This window comes from Hoplias malabaricus, chromosome 3 (genome assembly GCF_029633855.1).
Source record: "Hoplias malabaricus isolate fHopMal1 chromosome 3, fHopMal1.hap1, whole genome shotgun sequence".
NCBI lineage: Eukaryota > Metazoa > Chordata > Actinopteri > Characiformes > Erythrinidae > Hoplias > Hoplias malabaricus.
In genome coordinates this window covers 38,153,934-38,179,121 of record NC_089802.1, presented here as the reverse complement: position 1 = coordinate 38,179,121, position 25,188 = coordinate 38,153,934, and the positions used below count along the sequence as shown (strand labels likewise).

Sequence of the window (25,188 nt, the reverse complement as noted above, 5' to 3'; positions counted from 1 at the left end):
CAGGATGATGTCAGCTGGATGTTTTTGGTCGGTGGACTGTTCTCAGTCCAGACACTGAGGGGTTTAAAAACTCCAGCAGCACTGCTGTGTCTGATCCACTCTACACCAGCACAACACACACTAACACACCACCACCACGTCAGTGTCACTGCAGCGCTGAGAATGATCCACCACCACATCACACCTGCTCTGTGGGGAGCAACAGATGGCCAACAGTCTATAACTGTAGGACTGAAGAGTGACCTGTATGGGGTGTGTGTGTGTGTGTGTGTGTGTGTGAGTGTGTGTATGTACCTGAAGCCACAGTTTGTCCTCCTGTGACCACTTGCCCCCTGCGATGCACTGGAACGTTGCGTTTTGACCCACGTTCACCTCTACGTTCTGCAGCCGGAGAAAATGTGGTGTCTTCCCTGTAACACACACACACACACACACACCAGTCATATAATACTGACATCTCTGAACTCCACACTGGACTGAGGAGGAGTGTGTGTGTATGTGTGTGTGTGTGTGTGTTAGTGTTTGGGTGTCCTCTTTCCTTTCATCTGGTTAATTATCTTTAGTTCTTTCTTATTCTGTCCATCTGCCTTATTTATCTCTCTCTCTCTCTCTCTCTCTCTCTCTCTCTCTCTCTCTCTCTCTCTCACACACACACACACACACACAAACATAAGTTTAGTGTTTCTTTATTCGTCCTCATGGAACACTCTTCAGAACAGCTGACAGACTGAGCTCCTGAGGAGTGTGAGTGTGAGCAGACGCTCTGAGAATGTGTGTGTGTGTGTGTGTGTGAATACGTACGGCAGGGGTGAGCCAAGACATGAATCTCGTCCACGGAGATAAAGCCAGGATGACCTTGCACAGACACTGCCTCAAATATGACCTAGAGAGAGAGAGAGAACGAGGGGGAGAGAGAGCATGAGAGAGAGAGAGAGAGAGAGAGAGAGAGGTGAATTAAATTGAAAACAAAACAATAAATGTTCAAATATTAGAAAATATTACAGAGAGGAGAAAAACAAGTAAAAGATGAAAAAGCACGAAATGTAAATCCCATTTCCCCCCTTGCCCCTCCCCCTGTGTTCACCCTGTGGGCGGGGTCTCAGCTCTTGTTGGGACAGAGGGGTGAGGGACACGGCTCTTTAACTCGACATGTTTCAGAGTCATGCTCCAAACTGAGGCCTTGTTCAATTAGCGGCAAAACGCTGCGCAGCGCCCAAAGAAACCCACAAGGGTCACTATTTCCTCCTTTAAACTCTATGATCCCCAGTGTATTACCTGAGTTTAATGTAGTTTCAGAGGATTATGGCCTTTACTTCAGAACGAGCAGAAAACAGCACGAGGAGCAGCTGAGGTCTTGGGAGATAGAGTTAAATTTAAACTTCCACCTTAAATAGTAAAGAAATTACATTATAGCTCCTGAGTCTACTGCAGTATTTAAGGTGGAACTGTAAGTGTGAACAGAACTCTGCAGAAAGAAACTCTGAGCTGAGCTCCATGTCACAGAAGAGTGAGGAGAGGGGGGTAATCTCTGATTGTGGAACTCTTCTGAAGGAGAATGAGGCTCTAAATGTAACTAAACTCCAGCGGCTCCTCTGATATCACTGCAGACTGGTGCAGAGCTGTGACTATCTTTTAAGGTGGAGCGGTGTGTGTGAGTAAGAAGTGACTGTATCTTTTAAGGTGGAGGGGTGTGTGTGAGTAAGAAGAGACTGTATCTTTTAAGGTGGAGCGGCGTGTATGAGTAAGAAGCGACTGTATCTTTTAAGGTGGAGGAGTGTGTGTGAGTAAGAAGCGACTGTATCTTTTAAGGTGGAGGGGTGTGTGTGAATAAGAAGAGACTATCTTTTAAGGAGGCGTGTTGTGTGTGAGTAAAAGGCGACTGTATCTTTTAATGTGGAGCGGTGTGTGTGAGTAAGAAGCGACTGTATCTTGTTGGTGTCTGAAATGTAAATTGTCTGTAAGTGTTTATTCACTGTTTGAATTCCCACAGAAACTCATGTGTAACTCGAGCTGTTTAGTTTTGTAGCACTAGTCGCCTGGGAATGAAGCGCTGCCCTGTTTTATTTGTGTTCTGATGATGTATCAGGGTCTTGCTGGTCGTCACTGAGAACTTCAGAACACAGGTTTTTTAAGTCTAAGTGTGCCACTGTGACAGACAGGTGTCTAATTAACCCTCTAAGGGGAGCTTAAAGGGAATGTGTCCAATTGTGGGGAAGGCTACTCTCTGGTTTGTTTACATTCAAAGAAGTGACTGTATCTTTTAAGGTGGAGTGTTGTGTGTGAGTAAGAAGAGACTGCATCTTTTAAGGTGGAGCGGTGTGTGTGAGTAAGAAGCGACTGTATCTTGTTGGTGTCTGAAGTGTAAATTGTCTGTAAGTGTTTATTCACTGTTTGAATTCCCACAGAAACTGAGCTGTTTAGTTTTGTAGCACTTTCGCTCTGTGTTTACTTTCATGTAGTTAGCGCTCTCCTGAATTTAGAGTCAGTTCCACCTTAAGTAATGTAACTGTAACAACAAAAATAAGTCAGTGTTACCCCCCTATGGAGCAGGGATAGAGCAACATCCTCATCTCGGTTGGTGCTTTTCAGCGTTTGGAGTCTCTCCGTTGTCTAAAAACCTCCAGATGGCGTTTCTCTGCCGTGAGCAGAGAGAGAGAAAGCCTAGCACCGGACCCAGACACTTTGTTTTTTTACCCATTTACAGACACTGGGGCTTTGTAAACACAGAGCGGTTTCCAGAGCAAACCGACTGCAGAGCAGCACATGGAAGGGAGACACACTCAGAGATTTATACACAGGGGAGCAGTAGAACAGCGCCACCTCCAGGGGATACTGCTTAGTTACACAGACTTTAATGTGTAAGATTTTACTGTTCAGTGTGTAGTAAACGTGCAGCAGTGTTTTCTCATTTTCTCTCTCATAACATCAACACCAGCATCTCTCTCTCTGTCTCTCTCTCTCTCTCTGTGTGTGTGTTTGGCAGACTCTGGACGCCAGGCTGTCCACACCATGTGCTTGAGACATGTGTGATCTCTCTTTTGCTCTCTCCCTCTTTCCCTCTTTCTCGGCCCGGACCACAATCTGGCTTTGGATTAGAACAGAGTCTGTGGGCTCTCTCTCTCTCTCTCTCTCTCTCTCTCTCTCTCTCTCTCTCTCTTTCTGTTGAGCTGAGAGAGAGAGAGGGATTATGTCCACAGCTCTGTTCTGGTGAGACAGTATTAATGGATAACCGAAGGTCATAATTTCATAACTCCTACGTAATCCCTTAACCCCTGCACACACCTGTATTAACATCTGTACAGATGTCTTCCACCAGCTGCTGTCCTCAGACACTCTGCTTTTTAACTCCTAACACTAATTTAACACTAATGTAGCTCCGCCCACTCTCTGCACTACCACCCCCATGCTTCACAGAACATCTCTCACTGTGGAGCAGTGCTCAGTTCAGCAGCTGATTTTAATTTTGCTCTTAGTTTTTGGAGTAAAATGCGTATAGCATTTAGTTTTAGTCTCATTTTATTTGTTTAATTATTAATAGTTTTAGTCAATGAAAAAAACGAAATATTTAAAAGCACATCAACATCAAAAATATGGCCACTTTTATCTTCAAATATATTTTGTATTTATTTAACATTAATATTTTAAGTCACTGAAGAAAGGCGTCACAAACCGAGACAAAACCGAATCATTGGCCAACAGCTGATTAAAAAATTACTCCCAGATGCTGCAAGAATCGATTCTTTGGGAGTCGACTCGTCGTCGCCCAGCTGCTCTCACCCTGACTTTCCTTGTTCCTTGAACTGTCCTGTTTTTATTTCCTTGTGGTTTTCTGTTTTCAAATCAGAAATAAGACGTCATTTATCTGTTTTTCACATTAACGGTTAGTTTAATTTATTGGTTTATGAAGTGTAACACATTTTATCACAGTCCTCCTCTCCAAATAATTCATTTTATTTAGTTCTCGTTTAGGTTTCACTGTGAAAAATGAAAAGTTGTGAAAGCATATTTTAATCGTAATTTTGTTGAGGACATTAACACTGTCACAGAGTCCAAATACAAAGAGATTAACATTAATTTCATCTCCATCACGACCAGGACAGAGGTCTCCTCACAATCTACAGAGAGAGAGAGAGAAACAGAGAGAGAGAGAGAGAGAGAGAGAGAGAGAGAGAGTGAGAGAGAGAGAGAGAGGGAGGGAGAGAGAAAGCTTTTCTGAAGAGCTTCTTCAAACACTCCAACAGCATTAAAACATTTCAGCCGTGACACATCTCTGAGAGAGAGAGAGAAAGAGAGAGAGAAAAAGAGAGAGACAGAGAGACAGAGAGAGAGAGAGAGAGAGAGAGAGAGAGAGCACACACAGGTTTCTATTTTTTCATTCTCATCTTTTTTTTTTAATTTACCTGCTGGCCAAACAGACCAGATGAGCCGAAGCCCGAGCAAACATTCACTCACCGCACTCACAGCCAAGCTCTATATCCACAACAGCGTCCAAATATTTATCCTTCTCATTAAATAAATCAATTACACAGATCGCCTTCAGAGGGACAGCAGAGCACACACACACACACACACACAAAGACAGTGAGAAAGCTTGTGAGACAGCGGGAGGAAGAGAGAAAGAGAAAAAGATGAAAGAGAGATGAAAGAAAGAGAAACAGACTTAGGGAGAAAGAAGAAACAAACAGAAAGAAAGAAAGAAAGAAAGAAAGAAAGAAAGAACGAGTTTAAAACAGAGAGGATCCCCAGTCCCCTCCCATTTCACACACCTTCGCTCACGAGAGCATGGCTCTTTAATGATTTCTACTTTGCGTATTTTCATGAAACAAAAGCGCACAAAGGTTAAGGGCAAGGCTGCCCTGTTCCTGGGGGTGGATCTGTAGTAGCACGAGCAGAACCCCATAGACCCCTGCTCTCGCTCGGGGGTGTAATTCTTACCTGGTAGGAGTTGGGCCAGAAGGTGCTGATGGCTAACTCGGCTTTGGCCCACCCCTCAGTGACCGGAGCGGAGGCGTTCCAGATAGGGTTCCCCTGCGGACCCCCGTCCACTTTGATGTAGACGTTTAGAGAACCGGGACTCCGTCCGTCCCGACTGGACAGGGAGTAATGGAAGTCAATGCAGTGTGTGTCATTCTCTTTCAGTGTGGGGAGCAGCAGGTGGGCTTTCTGTCCTGACGCTCGCCCAGAGGCATTCACCATCATGAAGGAACCTGAGGAGAACACACACACACACACACACACAGGAGGAGTTTTAACAGTGCACCACAATTAACAAACAGGGTCTATAAGGTGCAACTGGCATCAGGTGAAAAATCAACCTTCTCTGTCGTCTCTGAAAGAACCGGTTTATTCTCCACAGAGCGGGTTCCCCACACTGGGGCTGTCATGTTTATCCCTCTGGAGTCGGCACTCCCTCCAGCAAGATAAATCAGAACTTACTCAACTCAGCGAGTTTTTGTTTTAGAAACATAATAAACATAGCCCCAGAAACCGTAAAGGGTCTACTTTTCAAATATATAGAGATTAAAAACATCAGTGTGTTTACCTGGTTGTTATAGAAAGATAAGTAACAAGAGGCTCGTCTCTCTCTGGGACTCAAGCCATGACCCTTGATGACCCACCCATTCCTATTCATATAATATTAACATGATAATACGGCCGCTCTTATTGGAGGATTTTGACGTGTGTAAATGTTCATTTAATCATATAAAAAAAGCACATGGCTGTATTTTCACACTGAGTGCGGAGCTCAGAGACGGCGTAGTCCCACAGTTCAGCTGCCTGAGGACAAACGGCCTAATTTTGTGATGAGTAAGTGAAATATATTTGACTCATTTGGTTGTTAGCTTCAATGCTACACTACTTCAGTGAAGCTGATGGTAATTGCGCAGAGGCACAGAGCTCAGCTGATAGCGGGGGGAAACAGTTCGTAGTAAAGTTTGGTTGCTCTCTGCTGCATTCAACAGTCGTCTGAAGCTCATATTTATGACTCTGTTGTTCCAAAGCAGTCTGTGTTGTTGTTAAATAACAAAAATACCACAGTTTACAAATGATTCAGTTGTTCTCACTGATGTGGCAGGGGCTAACGGGTCGTTATCTCTGATGGCGGGGAGGGGATTTTTCATCTGTGTCTCACACCTATCTCATGAAGAGTCAATGTGTGAGTCACAGGTTTAGAAAAATACAGTGTCTTCATCAGATTCATAACAAAACAGAAGAAAAACTGATTAAAAATCAGAAAGCTGTAAACACCAGTGTGTAGCCAACACCCGTGATTACACAGTTCAGAGCTCTAAAGGAAACTACATAAATGTTCACAATGTGTTTTATCACTTTACATCAGCACCTCTGAGAATAGGTTTTTAAGAAATCCGTGTTTAGGGTGAATTTAAACAAAAGACAGAAGAATGACGTACAGACGTCTCTCAGGTTATTGTTGCTGGGTTTGTGCTGAACATTAGCAGGTGTCAGTTTTTTGGGAGCAAACTTTGTTAAATTATCAGGTCATGTCAGACCACCTCAGACGAGGCTGAAAGGCGTCCCACTAGGTGTCAGTATAACAGACATTTTTTAGCATGATAAAGACTCACTGATGGCGCCACTGAAGATTTGAGGTAAAGATGCCGCAGTCGCTTTATTCCATTTATTATCTGTAAAATCTGAAGAAATTTTTGTGTTGAATCTGCACTGGAACCAGGGGTAAAATTCCCAGGGGATTGGAAGGGGGTTGCATCACATATCTCCACTTCCATGGAAAAACAGAGAGTTTTCCCTCACTGTAATTAATATGAACATAACTATATCACGTTAAACATTAAATAGAAATATACATTACAGACGTTTGCTTATTACAGACATCAGGATATCATTTATAGGTTTTGAAAGATTGCATCCCCCCTTCAACTGCTTCAAAATGGTTTGCTCCACTGCCTTCACCACCACGAGAGTTGACAGTCCATTTGGGTTGCGTTTCTAAAAGTGTGTCCTGCTCTACTTTCAGAATCGTTTACCATTAAGAATCTGTTAGATGAGATCACGCCACTATGCCCATGTATAGTGCCGTCTGGAAGCCATTCCTTGTATTACTGGTTGAACGTACGACCTACAGCACCTTGGCGCCCCCCTCATGAATTGCTCTTGTGAAGTTTACGCCCCTGTTTACACTCACATCCCATCATTTATATATAACAGAGCCACCCTAACCTCCATCACCCTGCCCTCATCTTCACACGCTCAGATTAAAATACTTGGCAGGTTCTGGAAAGTGCACCAATAGCTGCTCTGACCACACTGTGCTCAAATATTACACACTCAGAACCAGAATATGAGAAGAGTGACCACTGGAAACACTAGCCACGTCTCTCACCTGCACAGGTGTAAACACAGTACAGCGTTCAGAATTCACCAGCGTCATGTGAAGTCAGGTGCTGATGCTGGATGAAATGTGTTGGGCTAGTGAGGTATGGAGGTCCATCAAACCCCTCTGGCGTAAGCCCATGACCTCATAAATAAAATGTGCCTGAATGCCATTAAATTCTCACAGCAATTTTTTAACCCAGTTTTTACCCAACTTTCATTCAATTATTACTCATCTCCAGTTACAACCTGTTACTTTGAAGAAATCCCTTGTTCGGTGCATGTACACATTAAACTGTTCATCTGAAGCCCACCAACACACACACTGTGAAACAAGACTCCAGTCAGTTTTCTGTGCGCTGCCTGAGTCTGAAAACCAGAGCTTCTGCTCCTCGCTCCTCACTGCTGTGTGCTCGGGGTCGGGGTGAACAGCGAGCGGCTCATTGTCATTTAAAGGAACAGGTGCTGAAAGTGACGTTCTGAACAGGGCTGTTTACACAGGGGGAGAACACTGCTGTGGGGCTCGTGGGGTTTCAGAACAGTTCCACAGTGGAGAAGTGCCTCTTAAGAATCAGACACATTCTCTCTCTCTCTTTCTCTCTCTCTCACGTATTTTACATCCATCTGCACAATGGACTCTGAAGTATAAAGCTGAACGGTCTGTTATGAGAAGCCTGAAGACTACACACGGCATAAAACCATTTCTGCCAGCGGCTTTACATCCATTTTATTCAAATTTTATGAGACAATATGCCATTTTATGGCCTCGCTATTATCCGAGTGATAGAGTATCACGACAGAACAGAAGACGGAGAGAGAGAGAGAGAGAGAGAGAGAGAGAGAGAGAGAGAGAGAGAGAGAGGACTGAGCCTCTGGAAACAACCCTGAAAATCGAACCTTTCTCTTCACATATGGTGACAATATTTCAATTTCTTAAATGAGTAGCAATTAGAAGATTAAAGCTTGTAATTACCGCGGGCTGCGAGCTGCCGATCGGTGATAAATGGCAGTAATTTATTACACATAATCCAATCGGCCCTAAATATTACATTCATTAGCACGGGCTGTTGTGGTTCTTGACCTTAACAGCAGACGTCTGACTCCCGGGACGAAGTGGTCGTGTTCCCCTCGGGCTGCAGCACTTTATCCCCCTCCAGCACACAGCTTGGGCTCATGTGCAGCTGCTCCACAGCAGCCCACTTCATTCTAAAACACTGCATTCACAATCAGTGCAACAGAAAAGAGGTCACTTCACTGATTAAAAACACACACTCACACACACACACACACACACACACACACACCTGTAGACAGTGTCACACACTCACCCTGTCACTCACACACCCCTCTGTCAGTGTGGTCAGTACAGGTGGTCCCAGGTGAGTGTGTGTGTGTGGAAGGGGTGGGGGGAGGTTGTGGGGGTTAAAGGGTAAATCAGCTCACATCCAGCCCCTGATTCTTCGTCCTGACGTGTTCTGAGAGCGCGGTGATAAACGAGCTCCTGTGATTCATGTGAGGGCGGAGGAAGACGCTGCTCTATCGCTCCATTCATCAAACGCATTGTAGAAGACACCAGCGCACACAATGCATCCATCCATCACACGGCCCCAGGCCCCGAACCGGGCCAATCAATCCCACACACTAATCCCGTCTGGACACGGCCTTCTGAACACGGGCAGTCAGCCGCCTGATTACATTTCATATTCAACTCCTCTCTCTCTCTCTCTCTCTCTCTCTCTCTCTCTCTCTCTCTCTCTCTGTTTACAGGTAGCTACTGATTGTTATAATACGAGTGGACACTAGCAGGAAGCCTTTGAACCAAGGGTCAATACACATTAGTTAGTACCCCCCCCCCCCCCACACACACACACACACACACACACACACTCACACACACACTCCTAGTGGATCCTTACCACAGCTTCAAATGTACAGCTGGACAATCCAGACTCACTAAGCAACACAGAGAACATACTGAGATCATCATGAGACCAGAACAAGATCAGGATGCCACCAGGACACCATTAGAATGAAATCAAGACAAGATCCAGATAAGATCAGGACAAGATCAACATGTCATCGGAAAGAGATCAGGATGAGATCAGGGACACAATCGGGTTGTGGTCAGGATGAGATTAGGACATCATCAGGACACACAGAAGAAGAGCGGGACACAATCGTGTTACAATCAGGATGAGATCCAGAGGAGATGAGGGCTAGATCCAGAGGAGATGAGGATGAGATCCAGACGAGATGAGGATGAGATCAGGAAATGATTACAATGTCACCATCATGGCTAATCAGGATAAGACCTGGACATGATCATAACGAGATCTGGATGAGATCAAGATGAGAATATGATGACATTCGGGTGAGATCGAGATACCATAGAGATTAGACCAGGATTTGATCAGAATGCAATCTTGGCGAGATCAGGACGAGATCAGGACGCTATCAGGTCACAATCAGGGTGAGATCAGGACGGTATCAGGCCACAATCAGGATGAGATCAGGACGAGATCAGGCCGCTTTCGGGCCATAATCAGGGCGAGATCGGGACCCTATCGGGCCACAATCAGTGCAAGATCAGGACACTATCTGGTCATAATCAGCGTGAGATCAGCATGCTATCCAGCCACAATCAGGGCGAGATTGGGATGCTATCAGGAAGAGATCAGGAAGCTATTGGGTCACAATCAGGATGAGATTAGGACACTGCTTTTGGTTCAGGCACAAAATTCCTGCCTTTCTTCTTTTCCCAAAAACATTCACATCCCTGGGGCTTAGCAGATGCTGGTGATGCTCTTAAAATTAATTCCATATTTTGACATGCTATAATTCTCATTGATTTTAAGACAGTGATATTGAGGTGTTTATACTCTCTGAAAAATTTACACTCTCCACAACAACAACAACAGCAACTCTGCTAACAGGAGTATTAGAATATCATCAGAGAAGTATCTCTGAGACACAGGAGACACTACTGCAGACAGCTGTTTACATCAAGATCCATATCCAATATCGTAATTAATCACCAACCTCAAGGAAATTCACAGAGAGGGAGAGAGAGAGAGAGAGAGAGATAGGCAAACAGAAAAAAGGGTGGAGGAGGGAGAGACAGTGTAGGAGAGAGAATGAGACAGAGGGAGAGACAAACAAACAGACGGAGAAAGAGAGAGGAAAAAGCAACCTCTCAGCATCCCCAACTAAATATCCCTGATTTCAATTACGTCTCGTCTATGTCTCGGGGCGCTCTCGTTTACCCATTTACTGCTCCGTTAAAGTGTCTCGAGAAACAAGTAGGAGCAGAAAAAATTGAGACGTCAGACTGAGACGAAAATAGCCGCCCGATACCCTGTCGTTTTGAAGAATCAATTACAATCAAAGCGCTGAGTGCGGAGTGTTTATTGTGGAGAGCTGTATTTCCATAGAAACCCGTCTCTCTTCCCGGACCCTCGCGGAGGCCAGAGATTGCTTTCGGCTGAAGGAATGAAGAGAGTTCTTTTCTGAGATAAGTGCAGCTCCTGGGCAATCACTTCCAGCAAAATCGATAGTAATATGGCATTGCTATCAGGCACTGGGTGGACAGCTAAATGGGGTCCTGAGGAGTCTCGGTGTATTGCTCCCACAGAGCTGACGAGTTAATACCACAGACCATCGACCAACAGTGGAGATCTGGGGCAGAGAACCAGAGAGACGACTTCTAAACCCCCTCACCACTGTTTACCTTACTGCCCTGAGGACAGGCAACACTGATGCAGTGTGGGGTGCTTCTAAAAGCAAAGCAGTGATTCACCTTCACATCACACTACATTACAGCTCAGAAGACGCCCACTCACATTTAGCAGTGTAAAACGTCTCCACCAGGGGGCTCTAGGTTCCTTGTAGGTCTTTCCCAGTGCACATTTTTTACAGAAGCCCTAAGAGGCTGTGTTTTTGCATGTTATTTACTGTGGTTTGTCCTGAGAACAGATTATTTATTTGGTTATCACCACATAAATATCGATACTGCATCATGATAATAAATATTAACGTTGTGTTATTAATGTTAATATTGCAGTAAATGTAGCCCGTCTTTTCTGCAAACTGCAGGGACCAAGGACGTGCCCAGGGTCTAGTTACCCTCTTTGGCTGAGCTGTCGTACTGGCCCCTGCTGCCCCTTATATTTGCCCTTGAGTCAGGCCAAATCCTCCACACTGTTTTACAGGCGGGACACAGGTCGGTGCCACAGCTGTAAAATAAGGACGTGATAAAGCCGTGCCCTGAGCCCCCTGCCGTGTGACGCTAGCCTCCAGTCTGTAGTTACACTGTTGTGTGAGGGTCTGGGGGAGTGTTTTAAAGTTGACGAGGTGGAACTTTTGAAGTTACAGAAATGTATGTGGCCTCAAAAAGTCTGTAGAAAAACTGGGAGACTGTGGGAAATCACAAAAAATAAAAAGTCCTGGTGAATTTTTCTTAACCGGTCGTGTTTACAGCTGCTTGGGGTTTAAGTTTGTTTTGCTTAAAGAGAAAGAGCCCAGTTTTCTTTGTATAGACACAGTGTGATCCTGCACTATACAGCACTCTAGAAAATCCTAACACTGTCGTATTAGTGTCTGTCGCTGATGAACAATGATAATCGTATAATAGTTTTACACACTCTCTGAATGTGGAGATTAAGGTTTTTATATGACACTAGATCTCAGATGATTTCACTCTGTTAGAACCCGGAGCGTCTGTTCCTCGCCCCCCCTCCCCCAGGTTCTGAAGGTTCTGGTTCTGTGAGCAGTGAAGGAAGGGGTCTGAGTGGAAGCAGGGAAAGAATTTGTATTATTATTTTTCACAAAGCCATTTCCACACTGTTCCTAAAGCACTCAGGAGCCTCGGAGAGAGGAACATTATTCCTGATGAGTGTTTCCACAGGGAGCCGTTGCTGCGCTGAGCGTCCCATTCCTGCTGCCATCAAGCGACTGGCGCGGTGACGGATAGAGAACGCTCTGCCAGCCGTCACTTTAATACACCGCTATGGCAGGTCCCTGTTCTTCAGGCTCGCTGCTGCTCGGCCTGATATAGCCCTAGCCATCTCTCTCTCTCTCTCTCTCTCTCTCTCTCTCTCTCTCTCTCTCTCTCTCTCTCTCTCTCTCTCTGCCTCAGGGGATGAGAAAATACCTATTTACCATAAAAGCAGTAATCTGCAGAGTCCTCAGAAAGGCTCAGACGGAGGTGTGAAGGAGAGGGAAAACAGGAGGGAGACACTTCAGTCTGAAAAGTGGTGTTTAAGTGACGGCAGGTACACAGTTACAGACGTCTACACCTGTAATAACAGTCACATCACACCCTTCCTACCACGTGATAAAACAAGTATACCATACACTCCCACACCTCAAAAAGAGAAACATATATGAAAATGTATTCATTCATTCATTCATTCTTTATCTGTAACCATTATCCAGTTCAGGGTCACGGTGGGTTCAGAGCCTACCTGGAATCATTGGGCGCAAGGCGGGAATACACCCTGAAGGGGGCGCCAGTTCACAGGGCAACACAGACACACACACATTCACATTCATTCACACACTCACACCTACGGACACTTTTGAGTCGCCAATCCACCTACCAACGTGTGTTTTTGGAGCGTGGGAGGAAACTGGAGCATATGAAAATTTATTTCAAACTAATTAATATCATTATTAATTTTTGTATGTTCTTATTTCTTGAAAAACATCAAGTGAAGTGCGCTAGCAGCCAGCCACCAGGAACACCACCTGGGCCACAATGAACAACCGAACTTAGCAACAGATTAGCAACCTCTTGGACAACCTTTATTAAAACCTTAGTAATTGCATTGTTGCCTAGCAACAATTACCATAGCAACCACACAACAAACCCCTAAAAAGCAGAAAGATATTACAAGTACCTAGCAACAGCCTAACAACTGTTTAGGCTAATGCCACAGCAGCTGCCTTTGTTACCATAGAAACTATCTAGCAAGCAGTTAAGCAACTGCCTAAAATATCATAGCAACAACTTGGGAAAACAATAAAATGCCCGTTATCAAAAAACCTGGTAGTTAATAACTCATACGAATGCTTTAATTTCATAATAATAAAATTATAAATAATTATAATAATAATAATAATAATAATGATAATAATGACTGTCTGTGAGGAGTGTGGTGTGTTCTCCCTGTGTCTGCGTGGGTTTCCTCCGGGTGACTGTATGTAAGGTGTGTGGTGTGTTCTCTCTGTGTCTGCGTGGGTTTCCTCCGGGTGACTGTATGTGAGGTGTGTGGTGTGTTCTCTCTGTGTCTGCGTGGGTTTCCTCCGGGTGACTGTCTGTGAGGAGTGTGGTGTGTTCTGCCTGTGTCTGCGTGGGTTTCCTCCGGGTGACTGTCTGTGAGGTGTGTGGTGTGTTCTCTCTGTGTCTGCGTGGGTTTCCTCCGGGTGACTGTCTGTGAGGAGTGTGGTATGTTCTCCCTGTGTCTGCGTGGGTTTCCTCCAGGTGACTGTATGTGAGGTGTGTGGTGTGTTCTCTCTGTGTCTGCGTGGGTTTCCTCCGGGTGACTGTCTGTGAGGAGTGTGGTGTGTTCTGCCTGTGTCTGCGTGGGTTTCCTCCGGGTGACTGTCTGTGAGGTGTGTGGTGTGTTCTCTCTGTGTCTGCGTGGATTTCCTCCGGGTGACTGTCTGTGAGGAGTGTGGTATGTTCTCCCTGTGTCTGCGTGGGTTTCCTCCGGGTGACTGTCTGTGAGGAGTGTGGTATGTTCTCCCTGTGTCTGCGTGGGTTTCCTCCGGGTGACTGTATGTGAGGTGTGTGGTGTGTTCTCTCTGTGTCTGCGTGGGTTTCCTCCGGGTGACTGTCTGCGAGGAGTGTGGTGTGTTCTCCCTGTGTCTGCGTGGGTTTCCTCCGGGTCCTCCGGTTTCCTCCCACACTCCAAAAACACACGTTGGTAGGTGGATTGGTGACTCAAAAGTGTCCGTAAGTGTGAGTGTGTGAGTGAATGTGTGAGTGTGTGTCACCCTGTGAAGGACTGGCGACCCTCCAGTGTGTGTTCCTGGTAGGCTCTGGACCCACTGCCGCCCTGAACTGGATAAGGGTTACAGATAGTGAATGAATGAATGAATGAATGAATGAATGAATGATTTGTAGGTGGTGTAGTGATGTGGTTATTGATTAGAGAGTATGAATATCACGATGTGGGCCTGAGGCCTGTGAGAGAAGAGTCAGCTGCCATTTGGAGCAGCTGCAAGAAAAAGAGAAAGTGGAAAAGTGGGGGGAGGGTGAAGTGACCCCCCCAACTGTGGATAGACTGCAGATGGGCCAGCCTCACGTGAGTATGCACGCTTGTACACACACCCACACACACACACACACTCTTCATGGAGTCCCAGGAGCTGGACAGATCTGTGCTTCACTATTGGGTTGCGTCCCATTTCACACATTTAAACACGCCAAACTCCCAGCATCCCCCACTTCACCCCCCCCACCCCCCCCACACACACACAGAATTAAAGGATAGAAGAGAGTAGGAAAAATTATTGCAAAATACAAGGAAGCAACACAGAAAAAAAGGAGAGAGAAAATGAGAAAAAAGAGAGGGGGGTGAGAGAGGACCAGTGAAAAGGCAGAAGAACGAAAGTAAAAGGAAAGGAGGAGGAGAGAATGAGAGTGATGTAAAGAGAAAGAAAGGAACAGTGGGGAAGAGAGAAGTGGAGCGAGTGATGAAGTTACAGGAAGGTGCAGAGAGAGGAAGAGAGCAGAGGGAAGACAGAGTCTCTCACACCAAGGTAAAAGTATAATCAAATAAAATATTGTGCCCTCCACCACAACCCTCAGGATTTTATTCTCGCTTTTGTTTCTGTTCTCTTTCTGTTTTGGTCTTTGTCTCCGTCCCTGTGCTCCTTCTTTTCCTGCTCTAGTCCGTCCTCACACCCGAGAGTTGAGACTCACTAGAGCTCCTAATCCTGTCCTTGTTTTTAAAGTAACACTAAGTAGTATTTGTTCCTTAAACTCACAGCTTCAAAATCATGGTGATGCTAAACCGAACTGAATGAAAGAGAACAGAGGCCTTGTCGTTGCTACCCAGACTCAGCACGGTGGAAACTGCACTATGTAACATTTGGAGGAGGGTGGGAAAACATCCCCCCTCCTGCTTGATTTCAGGACAGTGCTCTAAATGTGAATTACAGTCTGCAACTGTAGGGGGAGCCCTGGAGCAAAAATACCAAATCTTAGTGTTGCTTTAAAAGCTGTGTGTCTTTGCTGTAGACCACCCCCCCCCACACACACACACCCTTTAAAGCCCCCTCTGGTGTGATAGAGCTTAATGAAGGATTAATAGAACACAGATCTACAGCAGAGTGATGATGTCGAGCTTAAATCCCACTGCTGTTATTCTCTGTATCAGGATTCAAGAAGAATCTCTCGTCCAATCAGATCGCTCCAACAGAGATAACTGCTGAAGTTTTATTAAAAGTACAGCACTGTGCAGGGCTTTAGTTCCCTGACAAAAGGATATTTAAACTGAGGTTTATCAGAGGAGTACGTTTATTTACAATAAAGCCCTAATTTTAAAATAAAACCAACCCCATTATTCCAGAGTGTGTGTGTGTGTGTGTGTGTGTGTGTGTGTGTGTGTGTGTGTGTGTGTGTGCATGTGTCGGTTTAACTCTTTCTGGTGACAGTCCAGTATTATTTGAGGTCGTCCAGTGCCTAGTGTTAGAGGGTAATAAACAGTAGCTGTGGCCTAATGGTTAGAGCAGAGGGCTTAGGGCTGAAAGGTCATTGGGTCGATTCCCACAAGCAGCAGGAAAACTGGGGGTGGTGGGCGTGAAGGAACAGCACTGTCCTCCTCCCTCAACATCCACGGCTGAGGGGCCCTAGAGCAAGGCACTGAACCCACAACTGCTCCTCGGGCACCGGGGATGACTGCCCCCTCGCTCTGGGTGTGTGTTCAAAGCCCCTATTGCACTAGTGTGTGTGTGTGTGTGTGTGTGAGTGTTCACTGCCACAAACGGGTTAAATGCAAAAGACACATTTCTTTGTACAATGACAAATAACTGCACATTACATTTAAATACTGCAAGTGTGCTGTAAATTTAACAAATCCATACGATCAGGAGAACGTCTGGAATCACAGTGTGTTCTTCACTCGTCTACTTTTACTTTGTTATTGTAATTACACAGTCACATATGTGTCATGTCACACTGCAGAAATGTGCAGATACATAAAAAACAAACATCAGATGAAAGAGAAAGAGAGAGTGAGGAGCCAGGGCCCATATGTTCCCTGTCCTGAGTGTAATGGAGCTTCATGATCTGCCTCTCCCCATGCCCTGATTACAAACACACACACACACACACACACAGGCCCTCCTTCTGATTAAAAATAGAAAATCACAACCTTGTCCCATCCAACGAATCACAGAAAGCTGTGTGTGTTCTCAACACATCTTCAGAACCTCCAGGGAAACCACAGCGGAACCCGAGAACAAAGCTAGAACCCTAAGGCTAGACATACTTCCTGCTGATTGACCGTGCGTTCGCGTAGACAACCATCTGCGCCGTGAACGTAACTGTTCACACACTCGCCTGTGTGCTACGCTTAAAACTGGAGGGTTCCACTAGAGGGCAGAACAGAGAAAGACACAGGTAATCGTGGAATTGTCGTTCTTCAAAACTTTTCGGCATTGTGATGCTGTTGTTCACCTGCAATGCCCCCTAACGTTTACACGTGTACTGCAGCTTGTGTCGTATTAAATTTCTGAGGACGTGCACAACAGACGAACCAGTAAGACACAGGACACATGCAAGCACAGCTCTAGACTAAGAATGACTTTACAGCATAAAAATGCCATTGCTGTGGTATTTTGTATGTTGCTGTGATATTCCAGTCACCCGGAGGAAACCCACGCAGACACAGATAGAACACACCACACTCCTCACAGACAGTCACCCAGAGGAAACCCACGCAGACACAGAGAGGACACACCACACTCCTCACAAACAGTCACCCGGAGGAAACCCACGCAGACACAGAGAGAACACACCACACTCCTCACAGACAGTCACCCGGAGGAAACCCACGCAGACACAGAGAGAACACACCACACTCTTCACAAGACAGTCACCCGGAGGAAACCCACGCAGACACAGGGAGAACACACCACACTCCTCATAGACAGTCACCCTGAGGAAACCCTCGCAGATACAGAGAGAACACACCACACTCCTCACAAGACAGTCACCCGGAGGAAACCCACGCAGACACAGGGAGAACACACCACACTCCTCACAAGACAGTCACCCTGAGGAAACCCTCGCAGATACAGAGAGAACACACCACACTCCTCACAGACAGTCACCCGGAGGAAACCCACGCAGACACAGAGAGAACACACCACACTCCTCACAGACAGTCACCCGGAGGAAACCCATGCAGACACAGAGAGAACACACCACACTCCTCACAAGACAGTCACCCTGAGGAAACCCTCGCAGATACAGAGAGAACACACCACACTCCTCACAGACAGTCACCCGGAGGAAACCCACGCAGACACAGGGAGAACACACCACACTCCTCACAGACAGTCACCCGGAGGAAACCCACGCAGACACAGGGAGAACACACCACACTCCTCACAGACAGTCGCCCTGAGGAAACCCTCACAGATACAGAGAGAACACACCACACTCCTCACAGACAGTCACCCTGAGGAAACCCTCGCAGACACAGGGAGAACACACCACACTCAGTCACCCTGCTGCGCCACCAAAACATCTCCAAAACAGTTAATTTACAGGAGAACTTTCAGTGGAAGTCAGTGTAAAAATGTTCACCGTCTGCGTTCGAATCATGTATTAAACTAAACATCCACAACACGGAGAAACATGGCGGTATTGTGGCCATTTCTGTTTAGTAAAATTCACTGCTGAAAATATCAGAACAAGTCCCCTGTCGCCTGGCACCAGACGCTTCATAAAGAGAGAGGGAGATAAATGATAGAGGGATGAGAGAGCATCAGAAGGAGTAATATTTTGCTGCAGACCACAGAAGAGAGAGAAGCTGGCTGTCCACCGTCTGCACGCTGAAGACGCTCTGAGTGGCGTGCGGTCAGACAGCCGTCAACGGGATGGCACGATTTCTCCCTAAAACCTTTTAAATTACGCCAACTCTCGCCTCGCTGACCTTTTCCCATGAGCCTCTGCAGCACTGATGGGGTCCGACAGGGGCATTGGCACGAAGCCCTCCCTCCAGAGACGGGACGATAATCTGATAAAGTGGCAAATCAATAATGGAAGTGTCATTATCTGGCAACCGCCATGAGCGCTCATGCATATCTGCAAATCAGCCAATCGGAAATCAGATTAGAGAGGCAGCGCTCCCGTCCCTGTTTTCTGCCGTTAGCAGCAGAGCCACCCACCACCTCCCTTCATCTTTCCCCTCTTTATTTCTCTCATTTCTCTCTGAATACTCCCCTGGAATTCTGTCTCCGAGCGCCCGGGTGTCCGAGCGTCTGAGTGTCCGTGCGTCTCAGTGTCCGAGCGTCTGAGAGTCCGAGTGTCCGAGTCTGAGTGTCCGAGTGTCTGAGTGTCCGAGCGTCTGAGTGTCAGAGCGTCTGAGAGTCTGAGTGTCCGAGTGTCCGAGCGTCTGAGTGTCAGAGCGTCTGAGTGTCCGAGCGTCTGAGTGTCAGAGCGTCTGAGTGTCTGAGAGTCTGAGAGTCAGACTCTCAGACGCTCTGACACTCGGACTCTCAGACTCTCAGACACTCAGACGCTCTGACACTCAGACGCTCGGACGCTCGGACACTCAGACTCTCAGACGCTCTGACACTCAGACGCTCGGACACTCAGACACTCGGACACTCAGACTCTCAGACGCTCTGACACTCGGAGTGTCCGAGTGTCCGAGCGTCTGAGTGTCAGAGCGTCTGAGTGTCAGAGCGTCTGAGTGTCAGAGCGTCTGAGAGTCTGAGTGTCCGAGTGTCAGAGCGTCTGAGTGTCTGAGAGTCTGAGTGTCCGAGTGTCAGAGCATCCGAGTGTCTGAGAGTCCAAGTGTCAGAGCGTCTGAGAGTCTGAGTGTCCGAGTGTCAGAGAGTCTGAGTGTCTGAGAGTCTGTGGACATGGGGACACCGCCTTAAACAAGAGAGCATCCACCACCAAACAGCACAGACACGGTTCTGCAAATAGATGGGATTCATCTTATATCACAGAGAGAGAGGGGGGGGGGGGGGAAGAGAGGGGGAGGGAGACAGGAGGAAGAGAGAGATGGAGAGGGTGTAGAGGGATAGATGGAGGAGAGAGAGAAGGACAGAGGAGTGAAGTGAGAGGAAGTAATAATGAAGTAAATGTGGCAAAGACAAAGGAAGCAAAAAAACAGAAGAAGGGAAAGAGGGAAGTTTTAAGGGACAGGGAATGATGGAAGAGGGAGGGAGAGAGAGAAAGGGAGGGATAGAGGAAAAGAAAGAACAAAAAATGAAACAGATTCCAGACAGGAGAGAGAGAGGGGAGAAAAGAAAGAAGAGAAGTAGAAAAATAGAAAGAGTTGAAGAGAAAGACAGAAGAATAGAATAAAAGACAGTCAGGAAGAGGGAGAGAAAGTGATCGTGATGAAATGAGGAAGATGAATGGAAAAGAATGTAAAGAGTAGAGAGAGAGAGAGAGAGAGAGAGAGAGAGAATGCTTTACACTTTTTCGACAAATAAAACCTAATTGATAAAGTAAACAGCTGATAAATGGCAAGTTATTTCTGATTTGAAAACAGAAAACCACAAGGGAATAAAAACAGGAAAGTGCTCCGTCTGTTTGCTGTTGTCAGGGCGAGAACTGCCGGGCAAACACTCACTCGCCCAGTCACCCGTGAAGAGTAAACGTGTCCATAGCGTCCCCTGCAGGACAGCGACAGCAGTGGTGTGTGTGTTTATTCTGGGTGTTGTGTTTTTCAGGGAGAGTGTGTGTGTGTGTCCACTCTGTGTCTCTCTGACATTTCTCAACACAGCCACAGAACTCTTATCATTCACAAACGAGGAGCGTCCTGACACAAAGGGGCTCTCTGAAGCCCCCCGCTCCGCTCCCACCACAACAAAGGGTGGCATTTATCCGCGGAGCGCCACGCTCCGGATCCCAATCAACTCTGGGACGCTTCCGAAGGAGAACGGGCCGAGCTTTATTACTGTTTATTATTATTAATGTGAACAGAGAGAGGGACTGAATAGAGAAGAAAGTAATAAAGATGAAAGAAAAGACGATGGATTGAAAAGAGGAAGACAGAGAGAGAGAGAGAGAGAGAGAGAGAGAGAGAGAGAGACAAAGTAGTGAAGACAGGACACAGGAGAATAAAAACAGGAAGAGCAAGAGATAGAGAGGTAGAGGTGAGGAGAAAGAAAGATACAAGGATGAATGTGGTAATGAAAGAAAAAAGGAAATAGAACAAGAGAGAGAGGGAGACGGAGAGAGAATGAGAGAAAGAGAGAAATAGAGAGAGAGAGAGAGAGAGAGAGAGAGAGGGAGGGAGGGGGGAATGAGAGAGAGACAGAGAGAGAGAAATAGAGAGGGGGGGTGAGAGAGAGACAGAGAGAGAGAAAGAGAGAGACCTTAATGATACCTTCTAAATCCCTCTATTCTTCAGTAAACAGTGTCTCATCTGCACTTCAAACACATCCTCCAGAAACTCGGCGTCTCATGGAGGAGCCCAGGAGCTGGACACTGGACACTAATGGATAGAGTCCACTGTCCAGCACTAACTGCCCCCCCTCCACACACACACACACACTCACATATTCACTCACAGGGACACAGGGAGAACCACACTCCTCACAGACAGTCACCCGGAGGAAACCCACGCAGACACAGAGAGAACACACCACACTCCTCACAGACAGTCACCCGGAGAAAACCCATGCAGACACAGAGAGAACACACCACACTCCTCACAGACAGTCACCCGGAGGAAACCCACGCAGACACAGGGAGAACACACCACACTCCTCACAGACAGTCACCCTGAGGAAACCCATGCAGACACAGAGAGAACACACCACACTCCTCACAGACAGTCACCCGGAAGAAACCCATGCAGACACAGGGAGAACACACCACACTCCTCACAGACAGTCACCCTGAGGAAACCCACGCAGACACAGGGAGAACACACCACACTCCTCACAGACAGTCACCCGGAGAAAACCCACGCAGACACAGAGAGAACACACCACACTCCTCACAGACAGTCACCCGGAGGAAACCCACGCAGACACAGGGAGAACACACCACACTCCTCACAGACAGTCACCCTGAGGAAACCCACGCAGACACAGGGAGAACACACCACACTCCTCACAGAGAGTCACCCGGAGGAAACCCACGCAGACACAGGGAGAACACACCACACTCCTCACAGACAGTCACCCACTGACATTCCTCCACTACATTACGAAAATCTGCCGTTACTTTTTGGTGTCTGTGAATAAAACAGTAACGTGAACAAATCCGCACAGCTCTCCACGCGACACACAGTGACTCTGTTGCTAGGAGACGAACAAACACAGTCCCCGCTCTAAAACAAGTGAAAATATTTCTCCGCCTAAAACCAATAACACCGAAGGCAGACTTTGTTTTTATCAAGTGTTGAGTGAATTTGAGACTGTAATCACTTTCAGTTCTTAGCCGTTATGAATCAACACAATGACTGTAGCATTTAGTATTGGGCTGTGTTTGAGTCGTCAGTGACTACTATTCATTCATAAACACGTGTACGGAGCTGTAGACGTCACAGATCACCCCCAGAGGGCGACAGTCAGCTGGAGGTTTATTAAACACAACATGTGAAGTGAGGTCAGAACCAGAAGAAACATTCCACAACCCAGAAATCAGCACAGAGAGATAAACACGTCCAAAAACAAAAATGAGGGTCAGAAAAGAAGTCAGGAAAACAGAACCGCAGCCTGTTTAAAAACTGGTCTTTCAGAATTACAGAAATGACTCAAACTATGCTCTGCAGCTGTGTATACAACACAGAGAGATTAAAGGAACGCTCTGTAATATTTGTACCTTGAATTACAGCTTACACATCATTGTGATGCTTCACCAACCTGTAATAGGGAGAATAGCGCATCTGTCAGTGCCTACTCTAGGCTCAGCACTGCAGAAACTACACTATGTAATATTTGAAGGAGGGTAGGAAACCACCCCTTTCCTTCCACTCCCTACTAATTTCAGTACAGCGCTGTAAATGTTAATTGAACTATGGGGAGCCCCAGGAGCAGAGAAACCCCCAAAATCTTACCTAGTTCCTAAATGAGTATAAAATGTTGTGAGTGGCCTGTGCCATTGTGGAAGTTTACACTTGTGTGTTGGTGTCTACGCCGCTCTGCAATTACACTGCCAAACCACTAGGGCTGAATGTCAAACTTCACCTTTGTTAAAATTTAGTCTTAATGTTCAATAGTTAATATTTCTGGACTTCTGAACCACGTTCATCCGACTACAGACCAATCACAGCACAAAGACTGTGGAACCAAGAGTGACACTCGAGTCTTTTCACCTACAGTGTGTTAAACATGAGTCTTGTTACAAAAATGATAATAGAACGTTAGAGCCGTAATACATCATGCTACTTTTACTTTCGATACTTAAGTACATTTGAAGGTAAATACTTTTGTACATTTACTGAAGTATAGATCTACTGTGCCCCGTGATTCCGGGTAGGCTCCGGACCCACCGCCGCCCTGAACTGTTATAGCTATTGTAAACATTGTGGTTGCTAGGTGACAGCTATAGCGTCTGCTGTGGTTGTTAGAGTGTTGCTAGATGATAGGTATAGCATCCGTTGTGGTTGCTAGGATGTTGCTAGGTGACAGATTCAGCATCCCTTTTGGTTGCTAAGGTGTTGCTAGGTGATGGTTCTAGTATCTATTGTAGTGGCTAATCCGTTTTAAGCCCTGGGGACATTGTTGTCACTGCTGATACCACAATGGAGCTAGAATTCTCATTTCGGCACATCCCTACTTTCTATTTATAGGTTTTAATAAATAAATGAATAAATATATTAATAAATAAATGACACCTTGGCTATTTAGATATTTTTGAGGACTCTTGACCCTTTTAGGGGACAGAAGAGAGAAGGAAAAAGGGTGGGCGGGGGGTATTTATTGCTGTATATATTTATTTTTATTTCTTTCCCTGTGCCAGAAACCATCTGTCATTAAAAAGCCCACTGGGTGTAAAAATATCCCAAAGCAACTGAAATGTCGCCGCGCCCGCAGGCTCGTCATCCATCAAACTCCGGCCAATCTCTGTGGGGCCGAGGTGTGTGAGTGTGTTTGGAGGTGGGTGGGGGGTCTATTTATCCCTCTCTTTGGGGCCGGATGCTGTTTTTCTCTAAGCTGAGGAGATAGTGGTTGCTGTTTGTCGTTATCAGAGCAGGGAATCGTGGGAAACGTGACCAGCACACCTTCGCCGACCGAATCCCCCCATCATCTTCCCTCTCTAACCACCCCTGGGATGAAGGGATGATGTAGAGGAGTGTGCAGCTGTGTGTGTAGGTCACTGGTGTGAGTGCATACAATTTTACACTAAAGTTTGTGTACACTGCTCAAATTTAACCCTAACCTTAACCCTTGTTGATTTTCTGTGACAGAGAACAAACCCCTGATCTGCAGTGAAAATGTGGCCTGTGCCAAAGTTGTCCATATTTTTTTTCAACTATGAATTAAAGTGTGCCTATTCCAGCTCCTCCCCCACAGTGGAACACAGTTCTGTTTCTTAATGAAACGTCTGTTTCCTGCTTTGGTTCAAAGCCCATGAGCCCCACAGCAGTGTTCTCCCCCTGTGTAAACAGCCCTGTTCAGAACGCCCGCTTTCAGCACCTGTTCCTTTAAATGATAATGAGCCACTCGCTGTTCACCCCGACCCCGAGCGCACAGCAGTGAGGAGCGAGGAGCAGAAGCTCTGGTTTTTAGCCGTTTACACACTGTTCTCTTTCTTCTCCGTTCTTGTTTTCTCCGTTTTTACTCAGTGCTCTTATTTCTCTGCGCTCGTTTTGTCTGTTTTGAATTGAATCGAAGCAGAATAAGAACGACTTGTTTTATCCGTTGTTTTCTGACTCAGGCAGCGCACAGAAAACATGCATTTTATAAATAGATATACAAGAAAAATACAAGCTACATTAGCTGTGCAGCTCCAGTGTAAACCTAAAGCAAGCTTCAGAAATAAAATATCTCGCCTCGTCTGATCAACTACAGCTGCAGTAGGGAGTGTATTTAATATTAAACTTGTGGATCATTGAGAATGTACAGAGTGTACTGTTATAATCACAGCTGCCTTAAAGTCTGAATATTTAAAGTCGGACTATAATCAGCTAATGGCTGCTTTGGTCACTTCTTACGCTGATTGCACATAATCCACTGTGTAGTAGTCTGTATGCTAATGTAATAACAGGGAGAAATAAACACTGTGGAGACAGAGAATGTGATACTCTCTCTCTCACACACACACACAAATAGACACCTGTCCACATTAACAAAGAACATATAAAAAAACTAGAACAGACCCTGTTCTGAACCCAGCTGTATCTATTGTGAAGTGAATCATATCCATACTGGACCCAACTAAATCTATGGTGAAGTGAATCATATCCATACTGAATCCAAATTTATCTATGCTGAAGTGAATCATATCCACACTGAACCCAACTGTATTTATTGTGAAGTGAATCATATCCATACTGAACCCAACTGTATCTATAGTGAAGTGAATCATATCCATACTGAACCCAACTGTATCTACGGTGAAGTAATTCATATATATACTGAACCAAACTGTATCTATGGTGAAGTGAATCATATCCATACTGAACC

At 46.0% G+C, this 25,188-nt stretch overlaps 1 protein-coding gene across 1 annotated transcript in view; it reads right to left on the bottom strand.

Annotated features, from left to right (window-relative positions):
* Positions 1–25,188, bottom strand: part of ptprt (protein tyrosine phosphatase receptor type T) — a 268,021-nt gene that overhangs the window by 158,843 nt on the left and 83,990 nt on the right. The window contains exons 3-5 of the mRNA XM_066663982.1: positions 4,936–5,207; positions 802–883; positions 295–410 (exon numbers count right to left, since the gene is read on the bottom strand). Of these exons, the coding sequence (XP_066520079.1) occupies positions 295–410; positions 802–883; positions 4,936–5,207 (470 nt within the window). The remainder of the gene's footprint in view (positions 1–294; positions 411–801; positions 884–4,935; positions 5,208–25,188) is intronic.